General features: G+C 38.0%; 1 protein-coding gene across 3 annotated transcripts; it reads right to left on the reverse strand.

The window, feature by feature from the left end:
- Positions 1-852: 852 nt before the first annotated feature.
- Positions 853-11,401, reverse strand: sufu (suppressor of fused homolog (Drosophila)). Of its 3 annotated transcripts, none has more exons than XM_042433701.1 (13): positions 11,340-11,401; positions 11,036-11,212; positions 10,569-10,703; positions 10,101-10,237; positions 8,570-8,712; positions 8,113-8,198; positions 7,834-7,906; positions 5,094-5,247; positions 4,863-4,965; positions 4,285-4,419; positions 2,611-2,749; positions 2,432-2,500; positions 853-2,336 (listed from the first exon to the last, which is right to left on the reverse strand). In XM_042433701.1, exons 1-13 carry the CDS (start codon positions 11,372-11,374, stop codon positions 2,247-2,249), a joined length of 1,476 nt encoding a protein of 491 aa, XP_042289635.1. In that variant the 5' UTR covers positions 11,375-11,401; the 3' UTR covers positions 853-2,246. The 3 variants fall into 3 exon arrangements, with proteins under 3 accessions (XP_042289635.1, XP_042289634.1, XP_042289636.1); XM_042433700.1 differs by having other exon boundaries at positions 5,094-5,250; XM_042433702.1 differs by having other exon boundaries at positions 5,094-5,250; positions 11,036-11,388.
- Positions 11,402-14,735: the final 3,334 nt, after the last annotated feature.

Raw genomic sequence — 14,735 nt, forward strand, 5'->3', positions numbered from 1 at the left:
GCAACTAACATGCAGTGTGGAGGCCCTTGAGGTTTGGTAATCCTGCTGCTCCAATGGACAGCAGACTGCTTAGTTTGCAGAGCACCAGCACCAACATCCATTTAGTAACTTATTAAGATTTACAACTGCAGACTATATGATTTATTAGAAAGGGAGAAAATGGATCTAGTAGACTTTATAACTCTACAAATAATGTTTAGAGCAAAAGACAGAACACTTCCTGACTGTATCCAAGGGTTGTTTTCAGTGACGGAAAACAGGCATCCAGTCAGGGGAAATTATATGTTTGAAAAAAAGACAAAATGTAAAAGGACAAATGTAAAAAATAGGTGTGTGACAGTTAAAGGGGTCAAATTATGGAATAATTGTAACAATGAATTAAAAGAATGTCATAATATGTGTAAATTTCAGAAAATGTCCAAAAACATTATACAATATTTGAGAGATACAAAATATGTGACCAACACTGAGAAACTATTATGATCTGTGTTTGTTTTGTTTATCTGTCTCCATTTTATGATGTTGCATTTCATTATTAAATGTTATTTATGTTTGTTTTATTTCACCGTTATTTTGGGTAGAATAGGATAGGAATGCTTTGTTAAGTATTAAGGGGCACAATAAGCTCAGGCTTCAGCTTACAATGATTTAGTATTATTTTACCACTTTCATAACTGTATGTTCAATTTGTTGGTATTGTGTATAATTCACCAGAAAAAATAAAACACCATAATAATCATATTATATGCCTTAACAGGTACATATAAAATATTATAGTCAACTTTTAATCTATAGCAGTGTGCCTAAACATACTATACACACAGTATCTTCATCAGGAAGAAGTTCCTCAGGTATTTTTCATTAGTGTTCCAGCTTTATTTGTGTAAATACCTACACTCTTTAATGCACTTGCGATTACAATCAGCCAGTTCAGTCAAATAAGATAGCAATTACAAAACACCATATCAATGTCATCTAAACTTTGTCACTCTGAATAGAAAAAGACAAACAAAAATAAGATATGCCATCACATGTTGTATAAGAGTACATTTGTCGTAGTAAAAGTAGTCTTTTCCTCTGTTTTGGTGCTACCATGGAATGCAATGACGGTATCAGGAACAGACAGTGAACGCAGCAGCCTTGATTCAAAATGATGTCTTAACAATCCAGGCAGCATTAACAGCTAACAGAGAATATGTGGTCCTTCTTAAACACAAGGCACTGAGGAATTTTTCTCTTTTCAAGCAGGTCCTATTGATGAAATATTTAATATTTATGTGGCTGCTGGAGACAACATTTGAGACAGGATACTGAACATAAATTCCCAGTCTTCAAATACAACAGCCTTGATGTATGTCATTTTGTAACTGACACACATCAAGTGTGAGAAAACTGAAAGAAGACACATTGAAAAGTATTACTCAATACTGGAGTCATGTTCTTGGCACAGTGGAGAAGACGTGGTTGCACCTGCAGCATTTTCCAGATACATATGGAAACAGTTCAAATGCTTGTTTGGTTAACCTAGACAAACAGGCAGTGAATAATAGTTCAGTCTGTCATGTTGTTATTAAAGAATTATGACACATTTGAGACAAAAACAGTGCTGGCATGGGACTGCCAACAGATATTACTTTGGTATGACCACAACACATAAGAGAAAATGTCCAGCATTTGTAAATACTATACATATTAGCTCAATTGAAAAGAACACTGATAAAAAAAAAGGTTCAATAGGTGACTTTTCTGCCCTTACTATGGCCACTGGAATAAATATTAGTGTTTTTGAGAACTGCAACCCAGTTATTGCTTGGGACATCATGTCTGGTTATCACAGGATGCACGCTCAACCGCATTAGTGACGTATATTTGGGACCTTGGCAGGCCTCGCTGGAGGAATGACAACATCCTGTTTTGCCCTACAGCTAGCGTGTCACCTATAATGATTGTTCTAACAGGTCAACCATGTGGAAAGGCTGGTTTGAGGCTGGTTTGACATTTTCAAAAGCATTCGAGCCTCAGAGAAATGCTGTAAACAGTGGGGCTAGTGTGAGAAATGCAGTAACAGTCAAAAGTCTTAAGATCATCCGTCGGATCATCTTCGGGAGTGAAACATCTGTGCGCCCTGACAGCTCAGGGTCGCTGCATGTCTGCATGGGAGATTTCCTGTTTGTGATGGTCCACTCTGGAAGTGTGTGGCTGCAGGTGTTTTTGTTGGTATTGTCTAGTGATTAAGCATCTCTGTCTCATTGCAGTGGGTTATCAAACACAGAGTCTGGTAAGACAGAGATCTTCAGCTTCTTTTCTGGCCAACTGTACTCCTTTGGTAACTTTGTCTATAAAACAGAAATGAAACAAGGTTAAAAAAAAAAAAAAAGGCAGTTGAAACTAAACTGAAAATTAACGTTACAATCCAGTAGGTTTTACTTACCTCCTCTCGAGTGTTAAGTTCCTGTAAATCCCCGAGCATCTGCTCCACAAACTCTTCAGTCAACAATATCTTTACGAGGAGAGCAGAAGGTCAAATAGATACATTAAATATGAATGCACCACACGGAAAGAGAGTGTGTATGTGTGTGTGTTTGTGTATGAGTCAGTCTGTGTGCGTACCTGAAGCCAGGGGCCATGGGCTGCATATGGATGCTCTTCAGTAGCAAAAGCTCCCTCAACTCCAGTAGACACAAATGTAATGGCTGTGTCTCCATTGATACTCTTGAAAGTAAAGTGTCTCCCATGGAGCAACCGGCCCCTGTGAACGATTAAATACAAAAAAAATATGAAGTACAGTGTTAAATAAATAAGTATATGTTTTAATAATAAGCATATAGCACTTTCAAGATACTCAGACATTTTACAAAAGGAAACACAATCATTTTAATTGTTTGTTTTCATTTTAGCCATAATAGAATTCTTCTATGTGACAATTACTAACAATCTTTTTTAGAAACACAGTTAATATTCTAGTTTCAGAGCATTTTTTGAGATGACTGAAGACAGCAAGTTTCCCTTTTTGATATTAACAAGAAAAAAAAGTTATCAGGTCAGAACAGTCTGACAGTCAGAAACTCACATAAAAATATTTTGGTATTCACTTGCTGTAGAAAAAAGTAAACGAAAGGACAGAAATGTTTCTCGTTGACTCATTGCAGACATTTGGAAACAGTGTAATGTTATCAGTCAACGCAGGTTTTATACATTTGTCTGCACCAGTTATGCTAATTAAAAGTGCTATACACATACTCCACTGGTAGAAAGCAGACATATTTTTACAACCTTTTCAGAAATGAAAAGTCACATAGTTTATAGACAACATTTGACATAATCAACCCCTGAGCCGGCATCTCATAATTGAGCCCTGTGTTCTCACTCTTTAACTGCACGTCTCTCTCACATAAAAGGTCTCTCTGTAAACTAACCCTGGTCTTGATCTTTCCTCAGACAGACATTACATAAAGCAGGTTCAACCTCCTCTCCTGGCTGTACAGAGAAGCACAACCACAGGAGCGTTTCTAACATCCTCACAGTTCATAATGGATGGTACAGATGGACGGAAAACCCCCCAAAACATAATGCCTCCGGCCACAGCTGTCGCCTGCGCAGAGTCATAAAAATGTTTCAAATAAAAAAGGTAAAAAACTAAGACTATATAACAGCCACAGATGTTTAGGTTCCAAAAGATGCAGAGCTCGTCAGGGAAATCCAAAACACAAAAATGATGTTAATGTTTTTCTGTTATTTTTGTTTTCATACAGTGAGGTTATAACGAGGCAACTTTACTATAGAAGTTATGATCACTAAAAATCTGTTTGAAATTAACAATCATGACCCTTGTCCTTCTAAAGTAACTTCCTGTAATTTGACAAACTTCTTATGGAGTAGGGGAACAGTCGTAGTTGTAGCGGTATTGTTCTTAATCTACGTTGTCTCCATTGGCTCAAATATGGTGTCAATGTAATATCCTTTGTTGACTTCCCCGGTTAGTAAATAGTCAGGATAAAAAAGGTAAAAACATAAAACCTATTTACACAAGACATGTTATTTTCTTGACACTGCGATGTGGCATCAAAATGAAACTAAAACGAGGAAAATCAGAACTTTGACCTGACAGGCAAAAAATCCCCTTTAAATTTTTAAGAGCCTGACGTCATCTGTGGTTTTATCAAGACAATTTGCCACACCCACTTAACACAAACCTTTGAGCAATTGTTTTATCTGTTTGTCTTAGGGACACTCCAAAAACAGTAAATATCTTGTGTGGGAGTAGGAGAGAATAGGGTGCAGTACCGCAGGCAGAGGGGCAGCAGTGTGCCTGACTCCTGGTTGAATTTCAGATGGACGCTTTCCAACTGTCGTGTTCGGACCAACTCATGAGGAACAATGGCTGCCGAGCTCTCGCTCTCCAAACTGTCCTTTCGACTCCTGAGAAACAGACAAAGAAGAGAGAAGAAAGAGTGGAAGTCATCCCAGGGGGAATGGAAGTGAGGAAGTCTGAAATGGTACAATCAGCAATGAGGGAATTGCTTTTCTGTGAAAAAAAGCTACTGCAAAGGAAATGGTAGCGCCTTAGTCTTTGTCTGCTACTGACAATGTACAGACAGATTTCACAATTCCTTCCATAGAACTGCTACCTGCCTCCGACGAAGACAAAATGATTTCCACAGAAAAATAACAAAGGAATATAGACAAACCACTATATTATGCTGGTAGCTATGAAACAATGGTGATAACAGTTTAGATGCCGGCTGGGCTGTGAGTCACTGCACACACTGGAGGGAGTTATCCTGGTGTAACCCTTGTGCTGAGATGAACCGGTGCTGGCGTGTGCGCTTGTGTGTGTGTTGGTGCGTGGGAGGAACACTCACTGAGGTCTCTCGTGGCCCTGTCTCTGGCTGTTGATGGGTGGTAGTGCTGCCTTGCTGTTAAACTCCAGTCCTTTCCTCAGTGTCTCCCTGATCTGCTCTGTGTCTGTCAACACACACACAAAAGATCATGTGGAATCATCCCATCATGCACCACTGACCACATGGTTCTTGGATCCTCTCAAGACTTAATTAGAGGATCTACTCCTTTGGCTTCCTCAGGACTTGGCATACCTTTGTCCGAGAGCCTCCGTGGCTGTGATCCTATGCAGATGGATCGGCTGTCCTCCTCATCCTCTGGCGGTCGACTCAGATCGTCCCACACACACTTGGCGCTGACCCCGCTCAGGTTGGAGCCCTCTGTCTCAATACCCTGGTCCACTCTCTCCTGCTTAGATGAGCAAGAAATATACGCAATCATTAACACTAGCTCACTTAAAGCTCGAATGAGGTAAATATTTACAGATATGAGAAGACACTGCATCAAACAGGACTCCTACACATGTTCTCAAGACAAAATTTCAAATCTTTTCCATAACTTTTCAAAGACCCATAATATAATTTCCATGCCCATAACCTTTAAAGCTGTAGTGCGGGACTTTTCTCTCCCACTTCTGGCAGTGAGAGTAATTACAAAAACACTGAAGACATGTGCTTACATCACAGGCTCTGCGGTAGCCTACTCCATCGCTACTGTTGTGGCTGTAAAAACGGTGGATAAAAGTGTTTAGAGTGTCACACAACCCCCGCGAAATGACTCATTTTGCTATCAGAATTTGGCCTATTTGGCCCATTAACATTTGGAAAGTCTAGAAGAGCTGCATAATTAAATTATTTTATCCCCCTTCAAGTTCGCAGAGCGCTAACTGGCAGTTAGCTGGTTCGGCATGCGGACGTCTGCATTTATAAGTTCATAAGTTCCGCACTGCAGGTTCAAGTACATGTAGTACTCTAGTTAAATAGTGTATGAAAATGAAACAGCAACCTTTTTCATTCTCTAATTGTCTGTTATTTTCATATTCACATCAAATACTCTAAACTACAGGAACTGTCATTACATTGCCCTTTATTACAGAAATAGCTTTACAGGCACTTAGGATAACAAAGTCTGGCACTGGCTTTCTAGCATCAAGGAAAACTGAACTGACTTGCTCATACACACTTAAAATTGTTAATCAACTCAAAAAGGGCTTCAACAAAAAATACCTCTTGGCATACAAGATGTGATATAATTGCTCAAACATGCTGTATTGGGTTTCCTTTGAAGTTATTATGAACTATTTGGCACAACAAGGCTGTGCAAACTGCATGCACACATTTACAGAAGAGAGAGTGTAGATCTCCACAATGTATTCTTAAATAATTACAGACATGCCCTTCACATAACAGCCATAAGAAAACAAAGCGGTATGATGCTACATTCAAGAAAATAACTAACATTCAACCATCATGGTTTGCATTTTAAGTTTGAACTCAATAACCGGGTCTACTCCATTTTTTAAAAAACTTCTCTTCGATGTCCTTGTCTAAATCTGACAGGCTTTATCTCCTGTCTTTTCCCGTGTGCTGCAGGCTATTTGACTTAATGATAAATGTCATATTTTGTGTCGCTTCTAACTATTCATTTCAGCTAGGGAGCATTAATGGAGGGAGAGACAGATGGAAGGAGGGTTAATACTGGATAGCGGGGTGAAATTGAAGGAGCATAACATAGTCACGCATCAACACACATCACGTTATCCCAAAAAGCTACAGAAATTCGGACTTGCACATCAAAACGTTATCTGGAAGATTATCCATGGAACATTACTGTAACATAGCCTAATTAATTTCATTACAGACAACAAAATTATATTCTATGACTTCTCAAAAACTTTTGAGGATTTTACTTAAAGTGGCAATCTTGAAGATCTCCGTTTCCTTCTGTTTGGTGGAACCATATGGTGTTAAGCAGTAATTGCAGATGTGTTTATGGACCTCACTCCCAGAGATCAAAACAATGTCACTGTGTGATGTCACACTAGCACAAACGAATTGAAGAGTGAGTCTGTTGCGTTAGGTCCACCTACCCTCTCTGATGGATCAACTACTGGGTGATGGAACATGTGTCACTAACTGCTCTGCTTCTGATGTGAAATGTATGACGGGAAAGCTGCCACTGACACCCTGATCATAATAATCAAAATACTGCAAAAGCAAGAGCTTTCATCAGTGGGCCATATGCTCAATCACCATTTTGTTATCTCATTCGGAGATGGATAGTCACTTAACATTCATTTATTTAAATGAAAATCTTTAGATTTTAAAATTCCATGACTTTTCCAGGTTTTCCATGACCGTGGGAACCCTGATCAAGATTAATGCACCAACATGGGGCGCTTAATACTGCTGAGAGTATAGTAACGTGCAAGCTGTCATAATATAACCTATATTATCTGTGCAGGGTTCCTTTTAAAATGCTTTGAAGATGTGAGGGTCACTTTGCTTCTGATATCTGATAAGTTATTAATGTCTTCCTTTTATCTATTTTTTATCATTATATATGGATAATCACTTTCCCTGGTTCCCTTTAAACTGAACTCTTTACAATTTAGCTCCAGTTTTTCACCCAGTTCCCATAACTGACTGTCCATCCATCAGTTCTCTTATGCCGGCTTTACCTTATCCCAGCAAACATTGGACACAAGGGTGGAGGTCTAATACAGGGTTCAATATAAACCCTTTGCATAATATAATAGTAGATTGTGATGCTGTTACACAATAAGTTCATTGGAAATATAGCAGTATTTCTATAAAATACATTTGGAGCACCAGCAAAAAGAAAACAAATGAACAATAAACTTATTTAAAATCTATGACACACACACAAAGCGAACAGCTGTGGAACAGGAGATTGCCCTTATCTCACACTGTACAAATATAATAGACATATAAATACGCTTGGCTGAGTCTGCAGAACTTAATAAAGCCTTACTTGTAGGTGTGGGTCAATGTCGAAAATGGTCTCCCCTCTCCTCATGTCTGTGATTAGCCAGGGGCCACCAGCTCTGTACACATGACAATCATCAACATTTAGTTCCAGACAGCATCAATTCAAGTTAAACAAGTTAATAAATGAGTAAGTAACAACGCTCTTTGCTTGCTGCTCACAATGTGTATTTCAAACTAGACTCCATACATTTTACATAAGACATGATTTTACACTGATGCAACAGCCGACATAATAATGTAGCCAACACGTGCTGAAACTCACACTCGGACTCCACGCATAAGCTCCAAAATGCCTTGGCCGTTCCACTGCTGGGCCGCCTGTAGCTCCTCTGTACATACACCCACAATCTAGAGGACACAGTGCGGAGCATGAGAGGGTGTGGTCCACAATTTTGTTACTTTCTGAGAGCCTTTAACTACTGTTGCATGCATTTATTTTGGTAAATGATGACAAAAACTAAAGATTTTGTCTGTTGGATCAGAACCATCATGTTTGTTATGGATATATTGTCACAAATTAGTCAAAAAAAATGACAAAAATGACCTGAAAGAATTGCTACATAAATTTAATCAGCATTTAAAGTATATACCCGTTTTTTCAAGGCTATGCTCATCCATATATTGTTCACATCCTTAATGTGAAGTATGTTACAATAGTCTGTGAAAGTGCCTGATGTGTAGTTACTTGTGCTATGTAAATATCACATATTATGACTGACCTGGAGAAAGCTCACGGCGCCAAATGGAGTTTGAATTGGTTGCATCTGTGGGTCCTCTGTAAGCAACATATGCTGGATGCGAGACTCACTGTTGTCTAGGGGACTGTGCCACGATACATGGTCGCCACTACAAAATGTGTTTTCTGTTGAAGAGAGCAAAAAAAAGGAGACATTTTACTTTGCATGTATGACAAAATATACAGTATCAAGTTACACACTCTCTCATGAGTGTTAGTTAACAGAGGAGATTTGAGCCTGTACCTTCAGCCACCAGTGAGAAGCAGTCCTACTTTCCTACTTTTCATCATCTGACAGTGAAGAATTACAGGAAAAGAGGGGACATAGATCAACGAGAGTGAGTAACAGAGAGAAATTGAAACCCCAGTGTACCAAAAAAGCATAAAAAACTACATTTCCATCTGAGAAATCTGTCTGCTTGGGAGGTAACATGCACCCTTTCCAGATTCACTGCAGGAGAAAAGCGAGGGGGAAGATAGCCAGGAATCAGCATTCATTTAGCTCAGGGGCCCAGCCCACCCACGCGCAAATTGACCCCAGCTGGAGAGCAGAGAGGGGTTGGGGGGTGAGGACTGGGGAGCCTGGAGAGAATAGCCTTCCTCTCTTTTTGCATGGCTTTTAAATGCCCCCTTCCTTCTCAACCACACTTTCTTGTGTACATTAGATACACAACTTGAGGATTTGAGAAACTTTGCAGCACAATATATGCACATTTCTCTCACACCCAGAGCGTACATTAGAAAATGTCTCATTCAGCAATGGTATAATCAATCCTATTTAAATGGTTATAGGAAAGAAAGGAGAAATTAAGACTTCCTGTAAATACCCAGAGCTCCAACAAACACAAGCTCTATGTAATAAGCCTGTAGCAGACTCCTCTCTTCATGTATGTATCCCTGGAAATACAGGTCACCTTTACAAAGAACACATTCTTCACATTTAGCAAATGCTAACACGGTGGCATGGCAACAGTAGCCAAAAGGGAGTTGTTGTATCAAGACCAGCGCAGATAAATGATTTACTAGACTATAAACAAACTGTGATTTGTGAAAAACACAAATCATTACTCTTTTCAGATGTAGGACCAATAGCTAAAAAAACCCGAAAAACAGTAAAGTACTGATTTATCAATATATAAAATAAAGCAAAGCATGCAACTTTTTATAAAGTCAACTATCATATTAATACCAAATATTTAATGTTTTTTAAAAGATAACTATATTTAAATAGCTCCCTTTACCAGGGAAACACCCATAAGAGTACAATCATTATTGCTATATTGTCTGCAATAAAGTTTTTCAATCAAGTTTTCAATTATTTTACAGTGGACTATGAGATTAAATGATATGCTGAGATAGAGCCACTTATTTTTTGTCTTAACCAGTCCCAAAAACATATTATTTGTAGCTGTTAACGGTGTGCAGCTAACTCCAAGCAAAGATGTGACAGATAAGTACTGCTTTGTTTTTGTTTTTTTCCAAATGCAGCAGTGCACATAAAGCTGTACTCTTACCTGACTGGAACACATAGCGAGCCAAGCCTTGCATGAGTTCAGCGGGCCAGGTTGGTGGCGCCGTCTCTCCCACCTCTCGTTTGAGTCTAAAGGTGAGCTCAAAGCCAAACCCACTGGGTTTGTCTACCCCTGCGAATCTGACACACAGACACACAGTGTGAGTAAACACGTTTCTCTCTTATATGCATGAGTGTTGTTAGAACCACAATGCTTATCAACATTAACAGCATGGTGTAGAATAATAGAGGATCATTAGGTGGCATGCTAATTAGTAAGTGGTCTACTGTTAGAGGTGTCCTGACATAAACTGGCATACATAAGAAAAGGCTTGATGTACATTGAGACATTAAAATTACATTAAAAACTTTTGATCTATCCCATAAAACAAATAACTGAGATTATCCCAATTTCTTTAACCTTCTTTTCCTTGTCCAACTGCAAGTCAAAGTTACAACCAAAAGTACTTACTCGTGAACTCTGTTGTCCCCATACAGGTCACTCAGTCCAAAGCTCACATAGTGCCAATGCTCCTGGATGTCCTGGGCTGGACAGCCCACATTCCTGTACATACTGATGTAGTCCAGAGGGTCGGGACCCCCTAACCTGTGAGAAGCACATAATGAATACATTCAGCCATGTCACACATTGTTTTAGTTGTCAGTGGGCTGTGTTTACTCTTCACTACACACAGACAGGATGGCATGTGTTTTCTAACATACACAACTGTTAGGGTTCAATCAAAATATAGTATCGATCATGATTAAAACTCCCTCAAACAAAATAGCAGTTGCCTAACCGACAATATGGTTCTTGGGTGTAACGTTAGCTGAAATGTTAGCTTGAAAGCTAACTGTTAGCTAAACATCTAGCCATCACTAAACAAACTCAACTCTTACACGTGTGCCAAGCCAGCAACAAAAGAACAGGATACCTACCAATATTTTACAATGGCTGTAACTTGAAGCGGGTTGGCCTGCTCGGGGTAAAGTCGCCGACATTCCCCGTAGATAGCCTGCAGTCCCGGGGGAAACAGCGACACTAGCCCATGGGCTTGAGCACCACTGGTAGGCCGTACTTCATCCATGCCACGGCCTCGAACTAACGTGGTTATTCTATTAAGAAAACAATGTGATTGCAGTTATCTTCTGCTTCCTACCCCCAGTTGAATAAAATAGAGACAAAACTAAACCATAAAAGCTTCACACTAGCAATACTATCTAACGGAAAAATAGGTTTAACCCTGGTCGTTGTGCTCCACTCAGCCTGTTGCTCATCCACAAAAACTACTGACGTCACTGACCGACGTCTACTACTAGCCAATGGTGAAGGAGCTCTAGGATTATGATTGGCTGATAAATTGTCAATCAGACAATGTGAAGACGTGATAACAGGGTCGTGTCTTCGAAGTTTTTTAAGGGCCAAATTATGGAAACAAATGTGATTTTTGTAAAAATAAAATAAAATAAAATAAAATAAAATAAAATAAAATAAAATAAAATAAAATAAAAATTTATATATATTTAGAAGAAACAACTAAACATCTATTTCATGAATGTCAGTGTACATCAGGATTCTGGAAAAAAGAGGATTATTTTGACACTCAAACCAACCATTCAATTAAGCTGGAAGCCAAAGATGTAATACTATAGTATGAAAACAAAAACCAGAAAGTTCAATGGACCGTCTATTTATTAATTTTACTGGGAAAATTTCACATCCATAAATTCAAGTTCTCGAGGTCTTGCCCATAGTTTGAACTTTTCATGATTAAATTTAGAAAGTATTCTGAGTCTATCCAAATTATCAATAAGAAATGTGCATATACAGTTAGTATGCTCCAATATTTTTTTTTTAAAGAAATCTGATTTTATTACCTTCCTTTTCTGTTAAGTTATTTTTAAATTTTTTTTTCTTTTCATCATTATTACTTTTACCCTATGTCCTGTTACCATGTTGAATGTATCAACCAGTTGAAAGGTGTCTGTTATATTATCTTTATTTCATTATGATGCCTACGTGTTTGACGGTTTTAATGAATAAATAGATGGGAGAAAAAAGGGCCAAATTATGGATGTTAAATGCACCATGAAAGAAGTCCAGCTAAGGCTTTAAGAAAGCCATAGCCTACGACATATCCTGCACTATCTAAAGTTTGTTTCCTGGATGTTTTGATACCACTTTCTCAAGCTGTAGTTAATGGCTTTATTATATATTATTCATATTATTATTATAATAATAAATAAGAATTATAATACATTTAGTTTGTACTGTACTTTTTATTTCCGGTAAATCTTTAAGTGCTACAGTGTTAAAAACATAGAACACACAACATAAAGAAAATAACAAGAGTTAATATGAAAAAGCCTTTCAAGGCTTTTAGCCTGTTTTAAAAGATATTAGCGTCTGTGCTGCCCTTAGATGGTTAGGAAGGTTTTCCAAAAGGTCACAGGTCCACTAGAGGAGAGATTTTTCCTGCCTTAATGTTAACTAGACAGGAAAAGGGTATGTTATGGTAGCCACTAGTTACATAGTGGTACTTACTGTATGTCAGATATAAGCAATATAGTGCATGCTTTGAATAAAATCTATGATAAATCAACCTATGATAAATCAATTTAAAGAGAATTTAGAAAACAGAGGATCTTACATGATGCCATGCTTATGCAGTACCTGCAGGATATATTCATCAAACATTATCAGGATTTACATTTATCTGACTTGTTTTCTGCTGTCTGGTTGCTGTCATATTTGAGCCACTTGGCAAAAGTATCCCAAATTAGTGATAACAATTTTATCACTAAATTTACTTCAGAAAATAAAAATACATATTAGCTGACATCAACATATGCTCATCAAAAAAACACCATGTTTATTGGTGAGGAACTTGACTTCTTAAAAATCATTACTTCCCTGTTCAAAGATATGGTACTGTCATGTTTTTCATAATAGTGAATTATAGTGAAGAGCAACGATAATGAAGCATCATGTTTTATCAGCCAACACCTTCCTGCCTGTTCAGACAAAGATCATCTAAACCTGCCTGTCAGGCATCAGGGTGATCACCCAGTCTTCACGAATATCTTCTTTGAGCCTTAATTTTCTCATACATAATTCCTTGTTACATGCCACAGTAGAGTAATGTTTCTATTATAGCTGCTACCTTTTTCAATTTATATTTCCACCAGACATTATACGTAGCTATACCTGGTGGGCAGGAACATTAGGACTCTCCACATACAAGACTGTGAATGATAAAACCACTCCACATGTAATGTTGTTCAATCACAGCAGGAGATACATGCATATGTATGCAAATTCAGCAACCACGGCATCTTCTTTTCCTGGGACTTAGTTTCCATCCAGTCCACTATGGATACAGTCCCAGATTAGGTTTTACCTTCAGGGCTTCTCCCTCTAAAACTGAAGGCTTTCTATGGGTAGATTACCACGGAGCTACCAGCGTTTATCAGGAAGGTCCAAAGGATAATGGCACCTATCACAGGATGAGTTTGACTGATACCTTAGTTAGAACTATTGTCACAGTGATGTTGAATAGCATCAATTTCATTTTTCAATTACTTTTTTACAGAAATGACATAAATTTATCAGTGCCTTTACATTATATTTTTTTCTACTTTGGATTACTCTTTGTTCCATAATTGCTACAACCTCAGAAGACACTGATTTAAACAAGTACTGGTTTACTTAATCTATAATCTATAATTGAGTTATTTTCTTGAAAGTCCATAATATTCTGTTTTGTATTTTATACTTCAAAAGTATAGCAGTTGGAATATTAGTATGATTACCCTGATGTTGTAATCGAAAAGGATGTTAGCTGTCACATCTAATCATAATGTTTATAGCTAATATAACTAACTGCCATCTCCATGGCTGCAAGTTTTATGGAACTAGAGATAAGATCTGGAAAAATGGGAGGTCCACATGCGTGGGTTAAGTATGTCAGTAGCCCATGCATATCTGAAAATCATTGTCCGTGAATGCTCTAACTCATTTGTGTCTATCTCGAATGTTGCAATATTGTCAACCTCAAACAAAATGAGAGTTAAGAAATTACAGAGGAAAATAATTCACTTTGATTTACTTTATTAACAATACAGAAAGTGCTTCACATACACAACATTTTACATCAGCTTACTCTGATAAGTAATTTAGAAATATTATTCACAGTAATATGCCATTTTAAATGATCTCCTTATTCATTTGAAGACGGGTGATACTATCTGGTTGTGTACACAGCACAAGCTGGAATTAATCTAAAACGGTCATGACTTCCATTCTCTTGCGCCGTGTAGTAAGGCTGACAAACAGGTGCCATGCCGAAAGAACTGAGCCCATAGATGACACCTGAAGACGCCGCCATCTATGGAATTCAGTTCTCATAGTAGAGCACTTCTTAAAATCTGATCCTCAGCAGCCTCTTGATCCTTTGTGAATGGCTTATTAACCATCAGAATTGATAGACAACCATTTGACACAACTCATGCCTCTTTATGAATCAACTGCCTTAATGTAACCAATAAAAAAATACAAAATAACCAATGAAATTACATGAAAAGTACATTAATTAACAACAAAAGTGAGTTTAGGATATGACATGTAACATACGGGGCA

The sequence above is a fragment of the Thunnus maccoyii genome, chromosome 14 (assembly GCF_910596095.1).
Source record: "Thunnus maccoyii chromosome 14, fThuMac1.1, whole genome shotgun sequence".
Taxonomy (NCBI): domain Eukaryota; kingdom Metazoa; phylum Chordata; class Actinopteri; order Scombriformes; family Scombridae; genus Thunnus; species Thunnus maccoyii.